This window comes from Euleptes europaea, chromosome 5, assembly GCF_029931775.1.
Source record: "Euleptes europaea isolate rEulEur1 chromosome 5, rEulEur1.hap1, whole genome shotgun sequence".
In the NCBI taxonomy this organism is placed as follows: domain Eukaryota; kingdom Metazoa; phylum Chordata; class Lepidosauria; order Squamata; family Sphaerodactylidae; genus Euleptes; species Euleptes europaea.
In genome coordinates this window covers 48389854-48412123 of record NC_079316.1, presented here as the reverse complement: position 1 = coordinate 48412123, position 22270 = coordinate 48389854, and the positions used below count along the sequence as shown (strand labels likewise).

The following is a 22270-nucleotide window of genomic DNA, read 5'->3' as shown; positions in this document are numbered from 1 at the left end:
GTGGTCTGTCTTCCACTAAATATTTCCCAATAGTGAAGCTTGGAAAGCTGTTCATTTCATACCTTATGTCTGCTAATTCTGCTACTGTTCAAAATTCTGGACAGAGCAGACTCTGAGGGGGTGGTTTGTTTTTTACATTTTTCCCTTTGGAGATTCCCTCCCACAATAAATGATCTATTTTTAAATTCAAGAGTCCCCCCCACAATAGCTTTTAGTAGTTAAATGCCCTTGGAAGAAATTTCTATCTCCCTTCTTCTACACACTGGATATATCATTCAAGTAAATAGTAATTTAGCACACATATGGGATTTTACAGAATGGGGTTCCTAGGGTCTCAGCTTTCATTTGGAACACACGAAGAGCAAGCTTCTCCCTCTTATAGTTGCCAGGGTGTGGCTGTGTGAAGTACACTTACTCTAGATACACACTCTTGTAGGTCACTAAGACCTTTATCAATACAGTGTTCAACTTCACCAAAATTATGATCCAAATTCTACAGAAGTTCATAATTTCACAATAAACCATGAAATTGGCTACTGTGACCCTGCTGGAATTCTGCTGCAATAGCAGTCTTAATAAATGTGTCTAGATGTGATGTGCGACATCTCAAAGTTTAGAGATTTCAAACAGCTTCTGGGTTGAGGACAGCCAGAAGCTTCATATGTGATCAACCTTTTAATAGGTTTCTGCTTCATTTGGACTTAGTGATTTAGAACCTCGTTTGTCAGATCTCTGGAAAAAAAACATTATTAAAGACAGGACAGTTTGTACTTCCTTATTTCAGGTATAAGAGTAATGGAAAATATTTCAGAGTTCTACTTGTGACAGAATGTGAATTTTTTTCCAGAGAACATGTTGGTTGTGCAAGATAGTTTAACCTTCGACTCAAAATGTATAGTTGTGTGGTGCTTGCCTAGGGCACGAGCTTCAGATAGGTAACATATTCACTTAAGATTTTATGTAAGGGAGCCTTGAAAAATAAAGTGTCTTGCCAAAAAAATCTTTAAATGTAAATACCACTAAACATTTAATGTGAACAGTTTTAGTAGCAATAGTCGGTTAAGGGCTACTGTGAACCAACATTTCTGCCCCAATAAGACAAAGTTAAAGAAAATACAAGGCTTAGTAAAGAACTTGGTATCAAACCGTAGTAAATAGTGCTCAGAAGTCTTTATTATTGGATGTTTTTGCTTAGCATAGGTACTTCAGGTGTAAGGTAGCTCACATGTTATCCTGGAGATGTCATTTGGAACTACTTACCACAGTATTCAACCGGCATATCAGCTAGGTTTATTTTGTCAGATTGATGGTATCCTGCTCATCACTTGCTGCTTCTCTCTGCTGAGATTTTTAAATGTTTTGAATCAGGCTGTTAAGCTAGTAAGTGATCTTGTCCTGTTGTATTTTTCTGATATCTTTTAAATGTTTAGAGCTGATAAATAGTCTTTATTATCAGCAGCAGAATATGAATTCATCAGCCTTAATATAAAGCAGAAATAATCACATACACGGCTGGGTATGGGATGCTGTCTTTGATCTCAACTATATAGCAATGGGCCTTATATGTACAGGTTTTTATTCCTGTTTAACGTTATATTGTCAAATGTTATACCTTTTCCTTTCCCAATAACCTTGTGTAGAAGGATAAGGAAGGATTTGGAAATAAGGTTATTTATATAGCTTTAATTATCTAAATTGTTAGAAGTAGATTATCAAATACAAATGATTGCAGAAGACTTGGGACAAATTACTATCTTATAAATAGTAACAATTCTGTAAAACATCTTTTCATAATCTGTGCTGAATCACTAATTTTTAACAAATCTATATGACTTGATGGGTATTTATTCTGCCTGCTCTGGTAAGAAACATGGGATTATAGAAAAACAAATGACAGAATGAAAGGGAATGGCAATTACAAACTGCAACCATGGTAATTTTACATAATACTGTTAGATGATAGACCGTTTCCAGACCAGCATTAGTGTACATTGTGTGCCAGAACAGGCCAACCTCTACCTTGGCCTGTAAAAATTTTAAATATGGCTTCTTACTGCACAGAGCCACCTCAGCTAGAAGCCCTGAAGATCAACTCTCTCCTTAGAAGGCTGGAGGCCTCACAAAGCTATATTTAAAGTGACTGGAGAGTATGGCTTCATCGTAATTGGACATACATATATAGCATCATAAGCCTCTCATCTATCATCCATACTGGATAACTGCAACAATGCCTTGTAACAAATACAGCTTTAATTATCATACTCTCTTTTACAGCTATCATGCCCCATAAATTGCATTATTGTTTAATCATCTCCCCATACTTCATTTTAAAATCTTTTATTTCTGTATTGACTTTCTTGCAAAGTGCTGATTTTACATCCACGAATTTCATTTTGTAGTACTCTGAAAAATCAAAATGACAGGATTTCATTCAAAGTATCCCTAGGTGTTAAGCAAGATTGTGAAAATTTCAGAGGATCTGAAGTTACACATGCACATAGCAGGCTCCACTGATCTTCCCCTAGTGTGAGCACTCTCAATAAATTCAGAGTGGCATGTTAGCATGCTTCTTCCAAGGGTTGGATTGTCTTTTGCTTGCCAGCACTTCTAAATCACGGCAGATGCGAAGTCGAGTAGTAGAAGGCTGGATGATGTCATCAACAAACCCTGTTAAACATATTAAGATGAAATTATTAGTTCTACGGCTAAGTATGGAAATAAGCATCAGGCTAATCTCAAACTCCATCTGATGCACATTAGCTTTCTCATTACACCAACTTTATTATTTTTTCTGAACTGTCCTAAAAGAAGTAAAAAAGGTAAAGGTCCCCTGTGCAAGAACCGGGTCATTCCCGACGTTTTCTAGGCAGACTTTGTTTACGGGGTGGTTTGCCAGTGCCATTGCCTTCCCCAGTCATCTACACTTTCCCCCCAGCAAGCTGGGTGCTCATTTTACCGACCTCGAAAGGATGGAAGGCTGAGTCAACCTTGAGCCGGCTACCTGAAACCAACTTCCGTCGGGGTCGAACTCAGGTCATGAGCAGAGCTTTTGACTGAAGTATTGCAGCTTACCACTCTACGCCACTGGGCTCTCAATCACCAGCAGGATTCTATTGCCCACATTTCCTCTCCTCCTAAATAATGTAATTCTTCATTTAAATGCTGAGACTTAACAAAGCAGAAAATAGACATCCATCATCTTTGAATGTTCAGCCGCATCAAGAAAAAGTAACCAGTTAAATATGCATGGGTGAAGATTATGGTTAGAGCCCTCTCCTTTCCCATGACAGCCATTTTCTCAAAATTCCAGGTACCCTCGTCTAGCACTACTATGTAAGAAATGTCTGTGGTAAGTCTTCTATAGCAACCTCTGTGTTTTTCAATTTCTTCTTATTGCGACTACAGATAGAGCGTCGCAAATTGGGAAAATCTGTGCCTCCTGGTTTTGAAGAAATAGCATAGACCATAGAGAAACCAAAGAGAACTGAAAGGCTTTGATTTGTAGAAACGTGAAGCAACCATACCTTTGGTTGCTGCAGGGAAAGGATTTGCAAACTTTTCCACATATTCTGCTTCTGCATTTTTCTCCTTTCCTCTGAAAATGATCTGGACAGCTCCCTGAAGAAGAAAGCACAATTATATTAAACAACTGAAACATCTTTTTAAAGGCTTTGGAATATGGGTTAGCTTATTGTCTGAACTTTAAAGTGAATGAAAAGTTATAAAAGCAGGGGGAAATGCCCAATTGTGATTGTGTGTGTGTGTGTGTTAAGTGCCGTCAAGTTGCTTCCGACTCTATGAATGAAAGTCCTCCAGCATGTCCTATGTTTGACAGCCTTGCTCAGATCTTGCAAACTGAAGGCTGTGGCTTCCTTTATTGAGTCCATCCATCTCTTGTTGGGTCTTCCTCTTTTCCTGCTGCCCTCAACTTTTCCTAGCATGACTGTCTTTTCCAGTGACTCTTGTTGTCTCATGATGTGACCAAAATACGATAGCCTCAGTTTAGTCATTTAGCTTCTAGGGTCAGTTCAGGCTTGATTTGATCTATAACCTACTGATTTGTTTTTTTGGCAGTCCACGGTATCCATAACACTCTCCTCCAACACCACATTTCAAAGGAATCTATTTTTCTTACTATCAGCTTTCTTCAATGTCCAGCTTTCACACCCATACATAGTAATAGGGAATACGATGGCATGAATTAACTTGATCTTGGTGGCCAGTGACACATCCTTACACTTCAAAATCTTTTCTAGCTCCTTCATGGTTGCCCTTCCCAGTCTCAATCTCCTTCTGATTTCTTGGCTGCAGTCTCCCTTTTGGTTGATGGTGGAGCCAAGGAATAGAATTGTGATTACTGGGTACTCAAAGTGAATGCTGCCTTCACTTACCTTGGCCCCCATCACTGCTACCTCTGCTGTTGGCCAGGCATAATTTGCATCTCCTCTTAAGTGCTTTGAACTCATCACATCATAGGCCCCACCATAAGCCTGTAAAAGGAAATAGCAGCCAATCAGGATTCTGTGTGAAAGCCCAGTGTAATTGTCGACTCTATCCCTTATAAGGCACCCTAAGATTTCGTTTAATACTTAAAAAGTAATTTTTCACTTAAAAAGCAATTCATAGTCCACAGCTGTTTCAATTGAAAAGTGCAAGAATCCCCAAAGACAACCTAAATTCCTTTTTTTAAATCACATACAGTGTATGTACGTGTGCAAACAAACACACATGATTACCATCTGTTGCGGTGTTCTGAGGTGGAGAAATCACCCCTGAGAACAAAGAGATTAGCCTATCAGTGTAACTTTACATCATGACTGGAAATTTGGTGGGGAGGGTCATATTATCCACAGATAGAGCTATATAAATTAGGCAGGGTTTCATCCATTCTTATGGGAGGAGACCCTACCCACTCCCAGTTCTGGCTCTTCTGCTCTTATTTTTACTGCATAAAAAGGCAGGACAATGCCAGAATCCCTTTTTGTTCTCTTCTATTTTTAGGATGGGAACAAGGCTTTTTCTTCAAATGCTGGCATGTTGCCCCACTGCCAACTGCCAGGGAAGAGAAGACCAGATGTCATCAAGGTCTGAATGAGATTCAGCTACACAGTCCATTCCCCTGCCAACTCACCTCTCCTCTTTGAGACATCAAGCTATTTAATATAAAATACAGTAACTTTAGAAGATTTTTGTTAGTTGCTTTGAGAAAATCTTTGACCACGAAAAGCAGGATATTAAATGCTCTAAATCAATAGGCAGCTGCTCCCACAGCCTCTTTGTGGTACAAAGGAAATATTACAATTGGTAAGCAACTGAAAAGTTCTACTAAGACACCTCACAGATGGGAGTACTCTTCCTCCTCGCCATCCAGCTCTGAAGTACTGTGTTTAAGTCATGGGTCATTAAATGCTGTCTACAACAGCACAAAAGTGCTGTTGGGTGAGCAAAAGCTACAGATCATCTATAGCGTTGGGGAGCAATGCAGTTAAAGGTTGCCCACCAGCCTAAGATACCTTGTTCTGATACAGCTCAGAATTATTGTTGTTGTTGTTGTTGTTACCTTGATTTATAGGTCGCCCTTTCCTGGCCGAGGCCAGGCTCAGAGCAGCTTACAGCCTTTTAAAACAGTATAAAACAATCCATAAATTACAACGTTTACAACCTTTAGGTACCTAGATAAACCATAAACTTCAGCTGGTAAGTCCAATTCAAGGTGCTGGTTAAGACTATTAAAGCTATTCACAGTCCAGGACCCACATATCTAAAGGAGCTTCTCCTCCCATATCTTCCTTCTCCATTGTTGCTCCCCTTCTGTGGAATGGGTCTCTAAATAGGTGAGGGTAGTGCAGTCTTCAGAAATGTTTAGGGGCCAATGTGAGTCCATTCAATTTGCCAAGGCCTTTAATGGAAAATAAACTGGTGGTATCCCATGGGGGGGTTATTTACTGCTTTTAAATTGTAATGATTTTAATTATGATTTGTAAGCCACCTTGAGCCTCAAAGGCAGATATAAGTATTTTAATAAATAAAGCCTCTGAATTGGATGCCCTCTCCATCTATTTCTCTGTATGTCACAACAATATAATGATACTCAGATACTTATTTCAAAAGTGTATCTTTCGATTCATCTAACATGGCTAGGAAGGACTCCAAATCCATCATCAGGAGATTAGATATTCTAGCTGCGTCGACCAGCTTTCCCCTGCACTATCAGGTCTTACTATCCATTTCCTTAGAGGGACTGCGGCTTCTATTGCTTTCATACCAATGCCTGAAGAACAGTCATAGCTGTATGTTTCTACCTTCGTGAAGCATTACAAAATGGGTACTTTCTCTTCCTCTGATGCAGCATTTACAAGGTAGCTGCTCCAGCATGTTCTATTTCTATAGTGTCCAGCAGCAAGCTTTGTCATCCTGAATATAAGTACTGCTGTTTAATATTTCTCACAGGAATATCCTCCTCCACCAAGGGAGAAAGGAACGTTGGATTTACCACAATTGTTTCTTCTCACCAATGGAGGCATAATTTGGGGCCCAAGGATGATGCTCTGAGCTAGCAAGAGCTTTTTTTCACAATGCGATAGTCACCTTTGGATTTCTGAATAGCCTCTGCTGCACTCTGTCATCTTTTTACCAAAAGGAATGACAACTCTGTTCAATTTCCATAGCCCTGCCTGTACAGCAAGTGGAAGGAGTAACCCACCAGGATACCCTTTATCCATAGAAGAGCAGAAAGAGACCAATGTTCTTTTTTTTTAGACCCCACCCCTTGGAAATGTTTGGGGACTCAAATCTGCAGACAGCAAGCTCTACCATCACTTTTTTGTTTTGTGCTTAAATTAACCTGAGCAAGAGCCCTAGGTTTGACACAGATCATCATCAAGGACTGTAATCCACATGGAAATTTTTCTACACAAATCCCACTGCCAAGAATGTGAGTCTGCAAAGTTTCCATTCTTGTTGACAGGGATTGCATAGGAGTCTACTGAATAGAAAACAAAATTGTACACTGCTTAGCTGCTCTTACCTACAGCTTAAGCCCAAACCAATCATTTATTTTTAGAAAAGCCAAGGAAGGCAATGCAATTAAACCTTCCACATACTGTATGTGACTACGTAAATGATTTATCACTCCCTTGCAACTAAGAAAGTCTCTTAAAGTTCAGCACAAGCTCAAAAACAAAAAGGGGCATATGACAGTAAAGGAAGGATGCAGTGTCTCATTGCTGTTCTTACTTGTATGAGGAAAGTTATAATGAGAACTGCCTCCAAGCATCAGCAGCAAGTACATCACAATAAAAACCAGAACAATTCTCAAAGTGGTTAGGCTACCAACTTTTCACAAATAAATTGCAGGAAGAATAAGTAGACTCATCCCACCCCTCCACCCCCCACCCCCGATATGTTTAGTTGCTGCCAAAAGGTTACGCAAAAGCAATATTCTCTAAATGCCGCCCTACTGTATAAAGTCTCATAGGAACCAATGGAGAAAGCCTATGGTTGAAACTTCCAGAATACCCCCATTTATGTCTGGTAGTTGCCGCCTGCTTCCATTCAAAGAAGGCTATCTGGCAACAGCTAAGCCAAAAGATGGCTTTAACTTCTGCCCCACTTCTGGCACGGAAGGTCTGAAAATCATGGCATAACAAGTGAGAAGGTACAATCCACATTTGGGATCATAGAAATCATGGGTCATACAACAGGGTTCTTAACAGCAGTTTACCTTTCTTGTTATAATGGTGATTTTTGGCACTGTTGCTTCTGCAAAAGCAAAGAGGAGTTTTGCACCATGCCGTATGATCCCACCGTACTCTTGAGCTGTCCCTGGATACAACAAAAAATGATAACCCGTACAGAAAAAGTGCTTCCTCCAGAAGAGGATATTTAATAAGAAACTTTATACAGCAGTTATTAACGATGATAACAGTTAGTGTCACAACACTTGTCTGAGTAACAAAAGCAGAAGTCGAATTTATGATTGAACCAGATAACTATAACAAGAAAGATAACAGACTTCCAGAATCTGGTTTGTACCCCAAGCCTTGTTTCTGCTTGTGCAGTATCCCTTTCCAATTGTGGTGGCCGTCGTCCACTGTAGAATACATTCCTCTAGCACTAGACATGTTTGCTCACACAACACCAATGTCTTCCAATGAGCCAGAAAGTACCACACCATCTGTATGTCACTTCTTGGTTTGTCTGAAAACATTCCAGGAGACATTTTTTGATCTACAAGGATGTTTATTATTCTCTTGCTTTTTCTTAGTAATCTGATACTAAATGGTCTAAAAAACCTATTCAAAATATGTCAAGCTTTGTAAAGTAGCACGTACTGGATTATCAGAGGCAAACAATAACTGCCTAAGGCAGTGATTCCCAATGTGGCGTCCACTTCCTTCTTTCCCAAAGCATCTCTTCCCCAATGCAAAGAGCCTGTCCTGACTTTCCTCTACCTCATTTCAGCAGGAGCTGCTTCAGAAGAGCTCAGGAGACATCACCTTTGTGTCTTCAAGGAGCACACATTCAAAAGCAGCTGTCTGTATCATAGGATGTCCCTTGGCTTAGAACTTCCCAACATTTTATGAGTGGCCCCAGATCTCATGGCAGCCATTTTGTGGTTGGTTGCATCCCCCACCGCACGGCAGCCATTTAGTGATGATGCTTGCTGTTCTCAAAGTTCCACAAGTGCCCACAGACTCAAAAAGGTTGGCGACCCCTAGCCTAAGCAGAGAGAAGGTGCCAACAAAATGGTCAAGATACAACTAGGATAGGCGTTAGTCTTTAAAGGTACAAGTCTCTTGTTCTTTTGTGTAATAGAAACCGTATTACAATAACAGTTAAATGCATCTACTGTGCAATACACAAAGTAACAAGAAGAATGCTCTGTAAATAAACAGCCCCTTCCACTATTAAGACACTGGATCTCTCTATGTCCTTGCAAGCAAAGGAAAAACCCCATGCCTTCTGTGCAGGATCTGCCACGAAAGCTTCCAAGTCAACATGCAAGAAGTGACATTTCCTCCATTTTCCACAGCCACTGTGCAAAGTGCTGCTTCTTAACCAAAAGGCTGTAAAGAAGGTTGGGGTTGGGGTACCTAAAGGACCAGATTTTCCCACACTGACCAGCCGGCCAATTGATCGTTGTCCCAAGCCAAGCCCTCTACAAACCCCGCCTGCAGATGTTAGGTGGGTGATGACCAGACATGACTTCAGTTGCTTAATGTCATTCTATGCTGTTTCTATGCTCCTGGCTTGTCTTCTTTTAATATTGATAAGTCTTATATTGCTATTTTCATGATGTAACAGTGTGTGTGTGTATTGTTGTTGTTTTTACTTTGTGAGCCACCTGAGCAGGTCCCTGGAGATGTGGTATGAAATTGTTCTAAATAAAATATAACAAGGAAGATTCATAAATACATACCTGGTAAAAATCCAGGCACATCCACAAAAGTTATCAGAGGTATGTTGAAAGCGTCACAAAATCGGACAAAACGAGCTCCCTTCACAGAAGAATTTATATCCAGGCAGCCTGATTTAAAAAATAGATATATAATACTGTTGAAGACACATCAGTTGTCACACACTAATACACACATTAGTTACACTAAATTTTCAGTCAGAGGAGGAGGGCATTCTTGAGAGATGCGAAGGTATAAACACCAGGGGTTAATTCCAAGCTTCCTGTCTCCCATGCTGAAAGGCACCCTTCTCCAGTTCTTTTTGTCTTAGTCAGTTAGGAATGCAGGGATCTCGGAGAGGTCTATCATTACAGTGTTCACAGTCTAGGTTCCTCAGACTTCTCTTTCAGTTTCTGCTTGGGCTTTCTTTCATCTTCCAAATTTACTTTTCAGTGTTTCCTTTTCTCATCCATTGGGTATTTCTAAAAGCCTCTCCTTAAACTGATGCAGAATTTATTGCTTAGTCAAGGTGATGTAGAAGCACTGTTCCTCTGAAGAAGCACTGGAAATGACCAGAGAGTCCTTTAGAGAGAGTCCTTTGGAGAGTCCTCCAAAGATGACTTAAACTGTATCGTCCCCAATTCCAGATGCAGGAGAGCCCAGCAATTTCAAACAGCTGATCGACACAGCTTTAGGGTAGAGCCACAGATTGCAATTCATCCACCTCAGACTCGGACGCAGAGGGGAAGTCTTGACACCAAACAAGGCATGCATTTTGGCACCAAACAGCTGGGACCCAAGAAACCAGCATTGGGCAAATAGTACCAGTAGAGCTGCGTGGGGTCAGTAACTTAATTGGCTTGAACTCTCTCAAACCCCCCAGTGCCCACTCAAAGCACAAGAGCCTTCTAGGATGTGCCTGAGCATAAAAGGACTGGCTAAAATGTGCAGCACATGAAAGTACTAGTTGTGTTTCACTAGAAAACAATATAAGGCCCAAACACCAAAGCATCAGCCCTTTGGCAAGAGGATCAATTCAAGGGTCACAAAAATCCCATGTAGCACACACCCATCAAGAGCCAGTCAGGGGCCTTATTCCTTTCAAGCAGCACAAGGTAACCAGAATCATTCAAGCTACTCTGACCCACTAAAACAGCCAGAATCTTCTCCACAGCAGGCAGGCTCTAGCTCCCAAACGATGCCCAGACCCCAAGAGGTAGACATCATTGAGTCAGAACTCAGAAGACTGAGTATCCATCAGAGTGGACACAGAGAGCTCTTTGATGAGGATGAGATACCAACACAAGAGCATAAACTAGACAACTGTTTTCTCAAGAGAACCTATCCCCTTAATCGTGAAGGTGATGGGAGCCGTTGCTGTTAGATAACACAAAGAAAGTTCCTGACATGGGAACACAGATTCACCCTGGGTGGGGCTAGTCAAAGGAGCCCAAGAATTCTTTGAGCAGGAAATCAACAAGGAGTAGTCCAATCCACCAGCCCAAAAATTAATGCTGGCTGTGCTAAAAAAAACTATATTCATAGAATGGAGCTTTCAACCTGATTATGTTAGCAGAAGTACCAGATAGCTAGAAGCTATAGCAGTTGTCTCAAAGGATAAAGAAGGTTCTCTGAAGGATCTTTCACAGGACATGAAAAATTAATTTGCCTTCCTTCTGCCCTGATACACAACACCCAAAGGAGAGGCCCGGCATTCTCTGGATCTGTGCAGGAGAACTATGTATTTACATAGGCAGGGTACATAGCATTAGAAAATCAGACTCTCTGTTTATGAAAGTATCAAACCTATCATTAGGTATGCGCAACCCTTATGAAACCCAAGTAAGCAGCTCTGTGATGTAATTATTGCTCGTTCCGCTAGAAGTGCAGCTACTTCAGCAACATCACATCAGTGCTCTCAGTGAAGGACGTTACCTGTTTGGAAATAAGTAGCTCCCCAACTCTGAGGGGATATTTATTTTTTTATTTATTTCAACATTTATACCCCGCCTTTCCTTTTGGTTTAAGGCAGCTTCAAGGAGTATTCAAGCAGTCAATGTCTGCATCCACTAACCAAGTCTGCAACACACATGGTGCCTTTACGGCAACACTTGCTAGTCAGCTGGTTGCCAGTGACTGTCCCTATAATACCCTACTGCTGGGAAGAAATCAGGGAATAAGTCACAGCTGAGGTTTGGAGGTGGTGGCGGCAGCAGCTTCCAGTGGGGAATTGCTCAGATCCCACAGAAGTTCCAGAGGGATGGAACCTCCAAAGAGATTGGCCTCAGGTTGAAAGAAGCATGCTCAGGAGAAAAGTGAAAGAAACTCATCCCCCACCCCACCCCTAGCCTGAGCTCTGTGGGAGGGTAAGCATGACACCCTGTTGGAAAGGATCCACCAGACTCCGGCAAGGCCTTGCCCCATTCTGTTTTTTTTTTTTTTTTTTGTTCTACTGGTTTTCCTGTCATTTAATGTATTTTCCATGTCTTTGTTTCTTCCATTTTGTTAGTGCACCCACACTGCACCTATCTACTTAATTTCTGATTCAGCTATTTCATTCAGCAGTTTTGTACAAAAAGGCCTGGTATAATTGGAACTCTGCAGACAGCAGAAGTGCACATTAGGCTCATGCCCTGTGTGAACGAACTTGCTTCCCAAACTGGACTCAAGACTCACACAAAACAGTCACGCCTCTCCTGTGTTGACCCTCACTCCTGACCTAGCAGATCTGCTGACTTAGGTTTTAACACCCAGCCAGTGAATCCAAACCTGGATTCAGACCACCACACCTTATTTAAGGTTTGTTTGTTTTTACAACATGAAAGGCTCCAGTGAAGGCCCAGCAGGAAAAATGGAGATGGAATTTAGCAAAATAAACTGATAACGTTTATTGACAGGAGTCAAAATACAAGAACATGGTCAGAGAATTATTCAAACATGTCGAAGTGCAAAAACCACAGCTACCTGTACCCAGAACCACAACACACACAATTTTTACCAAAACTAGCCATGTATAACTCATTAAAGGTTGAAAAGAAAGAGGAAAAGAAAAGGGACAGTAAGAACCAGTGAGAATGCTAAGAAAGTATGCTCAGACCCTGCAGTAAGGAACAGGCATTTTCCAGCCTGTTTTCTCCACTATGCAAATTTCTAATAGCTACACCCTGTCCTTACCTGATGCAACTCTGGGCTGGTTGCCAACTATTCCAACAGTTCTTCCATTCATTCTTGCAAAGCCAACTATGATGTTTTTGGCATAAGAGGGCATGATCTCAAAGAATTCTCTCTCATCAACAATCTACACAAATGAAATTCAGACATTTTACCGATGAAATGTATACAACTACAGACTCCAGCTTCTCTATATCATGCAATGTAGATTTAGCATTAAAGATAGTTGAAGGGTTTTTTTTAAAATGCCCTTTTCAATATATCGCTCTCAGAGAACATTTTTCCACATAATATCAGAGTGGGAGGGGAATTGGAAGTTCACTTCTGATAAAGGCAACTTTCTAATTCCTGACAATATGAATTGTATTTTCTCCATAATTTACTAATCCAGCTGTGACCTTCAAACATATCACCTGCTTAAGGAATGATGTGGACCATATGTAGCTCTGAGACCCCCATTAAATCTACTACATGTGCACTTTTTCTGGAAAATGCCTCTCTTCTATAGCCCCTGGTGAGTTTCAGAGATATATTCCAACCAAATCAACACTAGGACATTAAGAAATGCTAGTAATCAATCAGCAAAACCATAAAGAAGCATGATTTAAAAAGTATCACTGTTAACAACTCTGTTGCTGGACAATAAGTCAACCTCTGTGCTTCACCCAAAGCACAGGCTTTCAAATTTTGCCATGGTGGGCTTCTACGCGTACATCAACATATAGTTTTGAGCCCCTCCAGAGTCATCTGACACTCAAACCCAGATAGGTCAATGGTAAAACACCAAGAAAGTTAAACAAGAATAGGGTAATTCTAAACAGAGTTACATCTTTCCAAGTCTATTGAAGTCAATGCAATTGCAATGCATTGTGGGAAGCAGTGCACTCCTCATGCTCCACTGTCCAAATTCCTCTCTTCCCCAAAACTCAGCTCCTAGAGTGGAAGAGAGCTGGGTTGGGGCAGGGCCGTGGCTCAGTGGTAGAGCATCTGCTTGGTATGCAGAAGGTCCCAGGTTCAATCCCCGGCATCTCCAGTTCAAGTGACTAGGCAAGTAAGTGATGTGAAAGACCTCTGCCTGAGACCCTGGAGAGCCGCTGCCGGTCTGAGTAGACAATACTGACTTTGATGGACCTAGGATCTGATTCGGTATAAGGCAGGTTCATGTGTTCAATTCAAATAATCTAACTCTGCTCAGGATTGCACTGTAAAAGATGCTGCATACAAAAGAAAAAATGTGAAAAAGCACCTTAATTGGTCCCTAGCACAATCTGTAAACAGCACAGTGCACATTATGGACCAGGGGCACAAAGTCCCAGGGTAAAAAAAAATCAATTTTCTATTTCACTCTCTGCCTGCCCCTACAGTCAGTGAAGGTCTGCTGCATAGGCACCTGCACTACAGTTCAGTCATGGGTTGTGGAGAAAAAGTGAGTGATGGGTGACAGCCGGCTAATCACAGTGCACCGGCTGCTGGCTGGATAGAAGTTGCCTTTTTTTAAAAAGACTTTGTACCTTTGATCTCCCAAGCCTTTAAGCTGGAAGCAGAGCTAAAAGAAAATTTTATTGCATTGGGCCAAATTAAAGTTTAAAGGTGAGAAGACAAAGCTGAGTCAGCCAAATGAAATTTTCTTCTTACTTTTGATAAAGTGGGAGAGCAAATGGAGAGAACAGATTTGGACGAACAAAGAGGGTGGCGTCACAGGGAACGATTTTTTAGGAATATGATTTGGGGGGTTCTGGGAGATAAATAAAAACATAACGAGTAAACAGCTTTGGTAAATGTGAAACAAAAGAATAGGAATACTGGGTTTGGTTATCCTATAGGAAGATCTCTGCTGGATCAGGCCAAGGTCCAAAGGTAATGGGGACGCATGAAATTGCTTTATACTGAGTTAGGCCATTAGTCTATCAAGGTCAGTACTGTTTACTCTCACAGGCAGGGTTTCAGATGGAGGGTCTTTCACATCACTCAATCCTTTCTTTTACACTGGAGAGACCAGGAATTGAACATAGGACCTACTGCATGCAAAGCAGGTGCTCTACTGGGATGATCTCAGCAAAGTGCCCTTCCATCAGCAGAAAATGACTATAGGATACAAAACATTACTTTTACCACTTATCCAAAGCAACAAGCAATTGTATTTAATAAACAGCAGTTTCGCAACCTGCATTTATAAAGTTTATAAAACTGCAGCAAAATCCTAGTGCAATAAATATTAATGCACTATATATAACACAAAGTTTATGTATCCTAGTAACATCAGTGTGTGGAGCTTACCGCATGTACAATATCCACCATGTCATAAGCTTTAGTAGATTCCATTGGAACAATTGTATCCAACTCAGGAACCAATCGGTCGCTTTAAGCAAATGGAATCAAAAGCAAGAAACATACTTATCATAAACATTAATATGAGAAAATTATTGCTATAAGAGGTGACCCTTTCCTTAACACAGGACAATTTGACTGAAAGCCAGAAACTTGAGTCAGCCTAACAATGAGGCTGAGGGATTATCTTTAGCATACAGCATTTTCAGACCTTAGAAAATAGCCTATAGCCTTCTTCCCTCCACTACCAGCAAAACCAATTTAAGAGCTAAGTTGTACCAATAAGAGCCAAGACTAAAGAAGGAAAAACAGACAGGTTGAAGTGTCAACACACAGCAGCGGAACTGCATCAGTTTAAAATTACGCCAGTTTGTTTTCTACTCCTCACATCTGAGCAATCATCTCTCTGGAGGAGAATCGCTTGAAGCAATGTCTAGAATATCTGGAAGTCACCCTTGGGATGAATGGCTGCTTGTGTGCACTCCTCAATCTTCCAGAACAATTAACCAATGGAATAAGCTGCCCAGGAATTTCCTTCCCTAGAGGTATATTCCCTAGGGTACTTAACAGGATAAGCCTCCATCAGGGATATGTCTAGGAACTTCTACTACTGCAGAAGGTGGACTAGCTGACTACTAGGGCATATTCTGATTCTACATGCATCTATCCTTTGTAAAACTTTATCGACTTACCTAGAATCATGGCATTCACGGACTGGAGCTGGATCTTGGTTACTAAGAGGCAGATAATTAAAAAACTCTCTGAGATTGAGCAAAGCATCTATGTCATTCTCAAAGGCACAATGTGCAACCCCTGCAGAGAAAAAAACAAAACAAATCTGACCTTGAAAGGTCTCTACTGAAATCTTGAATACATAGCAAGAAACTACAACACCATATTAAAAAAGACCAATATGCAGCCAAATTCTCAAGCCAAACTAGCTACCATATATTTAATGTATAGAAAGCAACGTATAGGACATCTCTTTACAATAAGATAGGTGCTTCTTGTTATACCTGCAAACAAATTATACAAAATAAATGTATAACTGAAACCCCAGATGATATGGGGTTGGATGGCATCTGTATTCCATGTATGGAAGCACGACTTCCCTTCTTCCCCTCTCCCATTTCAGCCCAAAATACCCACCAAAATGCTGCTCCTGGAGAATTGGGTGGGGGGAAGCAACAAGAAGATGGAAGTTGGAGGGCTGCCAGGCAGGGAGGGACTTGGGGATCTTTTTCGTGAGATCAAGCCCATTTTTATTATCCAGTACTTCTGAGCATCGTCCAAAATGTATTCTAAGGCAACATATTTTCATAGGCTGCCTGAACTCCATGTGGAAAAAATGTCATGAGTTATTTGTTCATAACTTTTATTTATTTGCTGCATTTCTATCTGGTCCTTCTACCCAAAAAACCATGCGGCAGCTACATCTAGATGTCTTACTAATCCATTGTTAAGTAAAAATATGCAAAGACTGAGCTTGTTGCTGGGTTTGACACATGCTCTGCTCCTCTCCACTAAATAAATGTGCAAAAAAATAGTTAAAAATGAACTCTTCTTACCAGTGGTGTACAAATGCAGGAATGAGGGCTCAAGTAGTTAGTATCCCCCCCCCCCATTGATTTATAATTTCTGTGTGTGGGGGGAATCAGATCTGGTTAACTTGCATGCATAACACCCAAATTGCAAGGTGTCATAGTCCCTCTGTACATTGGTCAGGCCACACCTGGACTACTGTGCAGTTCTGGAGGCCTCACTTCAAAAAGGTGGACAGAATGGAGTGGCTGCGGAGGAGAATGATGAGGATGATCAGAGGCCTGGAAACCAAGCCCTATGAAGAAAAGGCTGAGGGACTTGGGAATGTTCAGTCTGGAGAAGAGGAGGTTGAGGCGGGACATGATTGCTTTCTTTAAGTGTTTGAAAGGCTGTCACTTAGAGGGCAAGGAGCTGTTCCTGTAGGCAGCAGAAGATAGGGCTCGCAATAATGGGTATAAATTGAGGGCGGAAAGATACCAGCTGGACATTACAGAAAAAAACGTTTACTGTAAGAGTGGTTCAGCAATGGAATTGGCTGCCTAGGGGGGTGGTGAGCTCCCCCTCACTGGTAGTCTTCAAGCAGCAGCTGGACAAACACTTGTCAGGGAAGCTTTAGGTTGATCTTGCATTGAGCAGGGGGTTGGACTGGATGGCCTGTACGGCCTCCTCTAACTCCATGATTCTATATATCTCAGGTAAACAGAGTGAGTTTTTATCCAAGGTTCAACATGGGAGGGTTGAGGAGTGCACACAAGCCTGGCAATAAGCCAGATTTTAAGCACATTTTTACTTAATTACAGTAAGAAAAATGTTTGAATGCACTCAGGCTGGCTTACAATATTTGAAACACAAAATATACAAAAAAATCAAAACAGCAATAATAAAAGCAACAGGATCATAGAACAATAAACTATTTTAAGCCCCCACCAAACTACAATAAAGCAGCAAATAAAATCCAAGCAGATAAAACAATGACTACCAAGTCTGAAAATGGAAACTAATTAACAGTTAACCCTGCTAAAAACAGTTGGTTGCAGCATTTAAAAACAAAAACAAAAAAACAGTGCGGTGTTCAGCCCCTAAAGGCCTTCCAGAACAAAACCATGTCCATCACATCCTCCCGAGGACCAAAAGCAAGGTGGCCTGATAGGCCACCTGAGACAGGGGGGTTCTAAAGTACTGCCCAGCATTTTGCCAAACTCGTTTGGTGCAAGCAACCTGAATGACTACTTGCTTGCATGTGGCAAGATAGAAGGTGCTGATCTCAGTTTGCTTTTGCAATACCCCATTATCAAGGGGTTGGAATTCCTTCCTTACAAAGAATGGCTAAAGCATTTGGAATTTAGAAAGAGAAGATGACCATATACAGAGTTAGTTACTCCAGTCTAAGTCTACTGAAGTCAACAGACTTAAGACTGGACTAACTGCACATTATAAGAGGGTGACGTGACAGAGGCTTACAAAACAAGGAACCATGGGAAGGAGATAGAAATGATCCCTTTTCAATCTCAGGATGACACAATGGCAGGACTGACAAAATAAAGGTACTTTGGACACGGTTCAAAACTTACTCACAAAAGACATCACGACAAGTGGTAATAGCCATTCACGTTTCAGATCTTTAAAAAGATTAGAGAGTTTCATAAAAGATATCACTACAGCTAAATGAAAACGCCATTTTTAAGTTTAGTCTACTTTTGAACACCAGGTGCTAGAAACAGGAAACAAGGGAGAGCTGCGACCTCCATTCCCTCAGTGAGCTTCCCAGAGGCACCTGGCCAGATACTGTGGCTGATTTAGATGGAATTCTGGTGTGATCTAGCAGGCAAGAACTTATCAAACACTTTCATCTTTTCATACAGCTCTTTTTAAAAAGGAAGAGTTCTAGTATTTCTAGTACAAGAAATCAAAAAGGGCAAGCGTCCAGTAGCACCTTAAAGACTAACAAAAATATTTTCTGGTAGGGTATGAGCTTTCGTGAGCCACAGCTCACTTCTTCAGATACCTGAAGAAGTGAGCTGTGGCTCACGAAAGCTCATACCCTACCAGAAAATATTTTTGTTAGTCTTTAAGGTGCTACTGGACTCTTGCCCTTTTTGACTACTGCAAACAGACTAACACGGCTACCCACTGTGAATTAGTACAAGAAATGTCTGTTATCACTCTCACTAGTTTTGATAACAATCCCTCTCTACCTTTTGCAGTACAGTTTTCGTAGACAATAAGGAATCTTTTTACCACATTCCAAACTAAACTTTACTACTGGTTTTATATTGCATGGATTACAAAGTTCTTCATACTATATACACTCTAATCACATCATAATGAGATGACAAAACAGGAGCAGATGGCAATTAAGCCATTTAGCCATTTCTAACCTGACACGGCTGTGTGTGTCTTTGCACCTCCCAGCTGTTCCTGAGTAACATCTTCATTGGTAACTGATTTGACTACATCAGGGCCAGTAATAAACAGATAAGACGTATCCTGGAAGGGGAAATAAAGCAAAGTGTGAGGCTCAGGATGCAAGAATCAAGATCTTCAATTTTGAAATCTTGGCAAAATAAGACATTTTTTGAAAGGTTTCTCTTGCTATTTTTAGACAATTACTTTTACAATTGGACATAAAAGGTTTGAAAGTGAACAGCTAACTATTATAATGTGACATTTCATGAAACTTAAAAAGCAACAATGACTAAATCCTTACCTTAACCATGAATGTGAAATCTGTTAAAGCAGGAGAATAGACAGCACCTCCTGCACAAGGCCCCATGATAAGAGAAATCTGCGGAACTACCCCAGAACATAAAACATTTCTCTGTAAAAGGAAACAAACACCATTCCTTTATTTCATTGTATGCCTTAACCAAAGATCCCAAAGCAAGTACTGTAATATAATACACCACATTCCTGTTAATGTTTTGACATATAACTGTTCATTGTGAATGATGAAAGCATATTTTAGAAATTCGGCAGCCAAAAAAATGGATCTGCTCTAGTCTTTTGAATTTGCCTTATACTGAATCAGACCATTGGGTCCATCCATCAAGGTCAATCCTGTTTATCCTGACAGGCAGCAGCTCTCCAGTCTCAGGCAGGTCTTTCACATCATCTACTGCCATTTAAGTGGAAATGCTAAGGACTGAATCTCAGACTGTCTGCCTGCAAAGCAGATGTACAACCCCTGAGCCACAGCACCTCCAAGTTCATCGATCCACTAACTAGGAAGCAAAGGGCCTTTCCACAAGCAGGTTTTGCACAAGGAGGGATCTGCAGGGTTTTTTTTGGAGGAGGGGGTGTCAACATATGTCAAAGTTATGCCTAGTCTGCAGTTTGCTAAACAGATCATACTGATCAGAGTGACAGCTAAGTCATGTGATGAGGCTGGCCTGATCCAGTTTGTACAGCCAGGAATGGGGATTTCCAGAATGACTCATCTCAGGTGAACTGTGATTGGTCATGAATGTGTATATAAGTCTGTATAGTGAATGTAAGTTACCTCTTGCTGAAATATATATGCTGGCGGAGCATGCTGATGCTCAGAGCTGTGAATGCTAACAGCCAAAGGACTCTGTGTAGATATTGTAAATAAACTGTACATAGCAGAACTGCGTGGTGTGAAGTTGCTACCAGGTAAACTCCTGAAGTCCAGACAAGCTGTGCGCGACAGGGGGCACAGAATTTCCACTTGGGCAACAAGCCATACATGCTGCAGCCCAGATTGTTCCCAAAGTGTCCCCTCACAAGCCTCAAGGGCACTCTTCTTGATGGCACAGGAGGTTGTATAAGATAGGAGACGTGAGGAAAGATTTATTCTGCCAGCAGAACTCTGTTCATGGTTATTTGGATCCAGTTCCAGGATCCCAAATTCTCATCTTCTCCCTTACCAAGTTAACCAATCAGACTTCTTCACAATGTTATACATCAGAAATAGGAAAGTGCATGAATCTGAGATTACACTCCAGTTCACACAGCAGCCTCTATATGAAGTCCCATGTTGAATATCTGCAGCAGCTCAAAAACCCTGGCCATCCCTCTCCTTGCTCTGGAGCTGCACTTTCAAGCAAGGAGAGATGCTGCCATTAATGTTCATTCAACCACCCAACATGAAGGATTCCTTCTTCCTGCCACAATGGCTGAAACAGTTCCCTCCTTGCCAAGGTTGGGTTGAAACAGGACATTAATTATTCACTGTAATATCCAGAAAAATACTCCCCTTATACTACTGCTAAACCATTTGTTCAGATAGGAACGGGTGAAGGTGGTCCTAGTAGATCAATACAGGGGTGTAGGGCTATGGCTCAGTAGAATAACATCTGCTTTGTGTGAAGAAGGTACCAAAGTATCTCCAGTCAAACCAGCTTTTGATCATTTCATTTATTTATGTTATTTATAGTCCACCTTTCTCACTTGGACTCAAGGAGGATTACACAGAGTCAATACAATTGACAGATGGGACATTCAATAAACAACACAATAGGATTAGGGATGTAGAACCAACCAGAAGTCTAACAACAGAACTGAAGCAAAGCATAACTATTAACATGACACATTAAATGATGCAAAATTCCACACTAGGATCCTAGTTTCAACAAGCTATAATCAGGATGTGGTCTGAACAGAGAGGTGTTTGAACCACCTAAAGTACACCAGTCTTTTCCCACAATGTTCAGATGATGAACACCATAGCATTTGAAGGGAAAATGCAGACCTGTACACTTGCAGTTAGACATGTGATAGCAACAAGACCTATGCATAGTTCCTGGGTACATATCCATCATATATGCCCTGTGTTCAGATGTTCACTACAAGATATGTTGGAAATACATCTACCACATAAAGTGGGAAGTTACCATAACCTAACACAGAGAGTTTTCTTATTAAAAAAGGCCTCAGTTCATGTTGAAGTTGGGAGCTTTAGACACGTATTTTGAGAACCTCTTGTAAGTGTTGCATCAGATCATGAATCAGAGAAGCTGGAAAAGGGAAACGGAAACTAAGATTTGAGAACCACTAAGGCTTTGAGAATTCACATCACCAACAGTGGAAATATGACACTTAACATTCCTCTCCCCACTTCCAGATCCTATGGGAGGGGGGGAGATATGCAATCTGTCCCCAAATGAGATCAGTATTTCCTACCCTTCATAGAAGACCCTGAAACAGCAGGTGAAGAAATGCTGTATCACTCATGCTTCCTCTGTCGTTGCTTCTTTAGATTGTTGGAAGCAGCCTACCTAGTTTTAATTAAATTATATACTTGTAGGTGCAAGGATCAGCCTGCTTACCTATTAGGCTTCTTACCAAAAATATATCAGCATAACCAGCCAGTGACTCTACTCCTTCTTGGATACGGGCCCCTCCTGAATCATTCAGTCCAATCACAGGAGCACCAACCATAACAGCCTGATCCATGATCTAGACAAACAGAAACTCATGATTAGTCAGTAAATTACTGCCACAAGCATAAAAACGTAAAGTAGCCCATTGCTGGCTTACTTAATTGATCACTCAGACTTAAGAGCCAATGAAAGACTTTAATTTTTAATCAGAACATGTTCAAGTTTAACTCATAATCTCCGTTTCCTGCTATGGCTTCCGCTGATAAACTATTAGCTCACAAACCCGCCCTACAATCTAACTTATTATTATACTTGTACTTTGCAATTATGCAAAAAAATTTTTTTTAAGTAGCATTAAATTATTGCGCTTCCTGAAGTTGCTGTTGCTGGTCAATAAAAAGTTGAATAACATAACAAACAAAGTGATACTAATAGTTAGCAATTTGTATTACCAATAAGAAACATGTTTTTAACTACTCGACAATGACC

General features: G+C 40.9%; 1 protein-coding gene across 1 annotated transcript in view; it reads right to left on the bottom strand.

The window, feature by feature from the left end:
* Positions 1–2529: 2529 nt before the first annotated feature.
* Positions 2530–22270, bottom strand: part of PCCB (propionyl-CoA carboxylase subunit beta) — a 29347-nt gene continuing 9606 nt past the window's right edge. Inside the window, exons 5-15 of the mRNA XM_056849261.1 lie at positions 21744–21857; positions 19147–19257; positions 18818–18926; positions 15590–15710; positions 14847–14928; positions 12573–12696; positions 9422–9529; positions 7724–7824; positions 4392–4490; positions 3525–3618; positions 2530–2667 (exon numbers count right to left, since the gene is read on the bottom strand). Of these exons, the coding sequence (XP_056705239.1) occupies positions 2546–2667; positions 3525–3618; positions 4392–4490; positions 7724–7824; positions 9422–9529; positions 12573–12696; positions 14847–14928; positions 15590–15710; positions 18818–18926; positions 19147–19257; positions 21744–21857 (1185 nt within the window). The 3' untranslated portion in view covers positions 2530–2545. The remainder of the gene's footprint in view (positions 2668–3524; positions 3619–4391; positions 4491–7723; positions 7825–9421; positions 9530–12572; positions 12697–14846; positions 14929–15589; positions 15711–18817; positions 18927–19146; positions 19258–21743; positions 21858–22270) is intronic.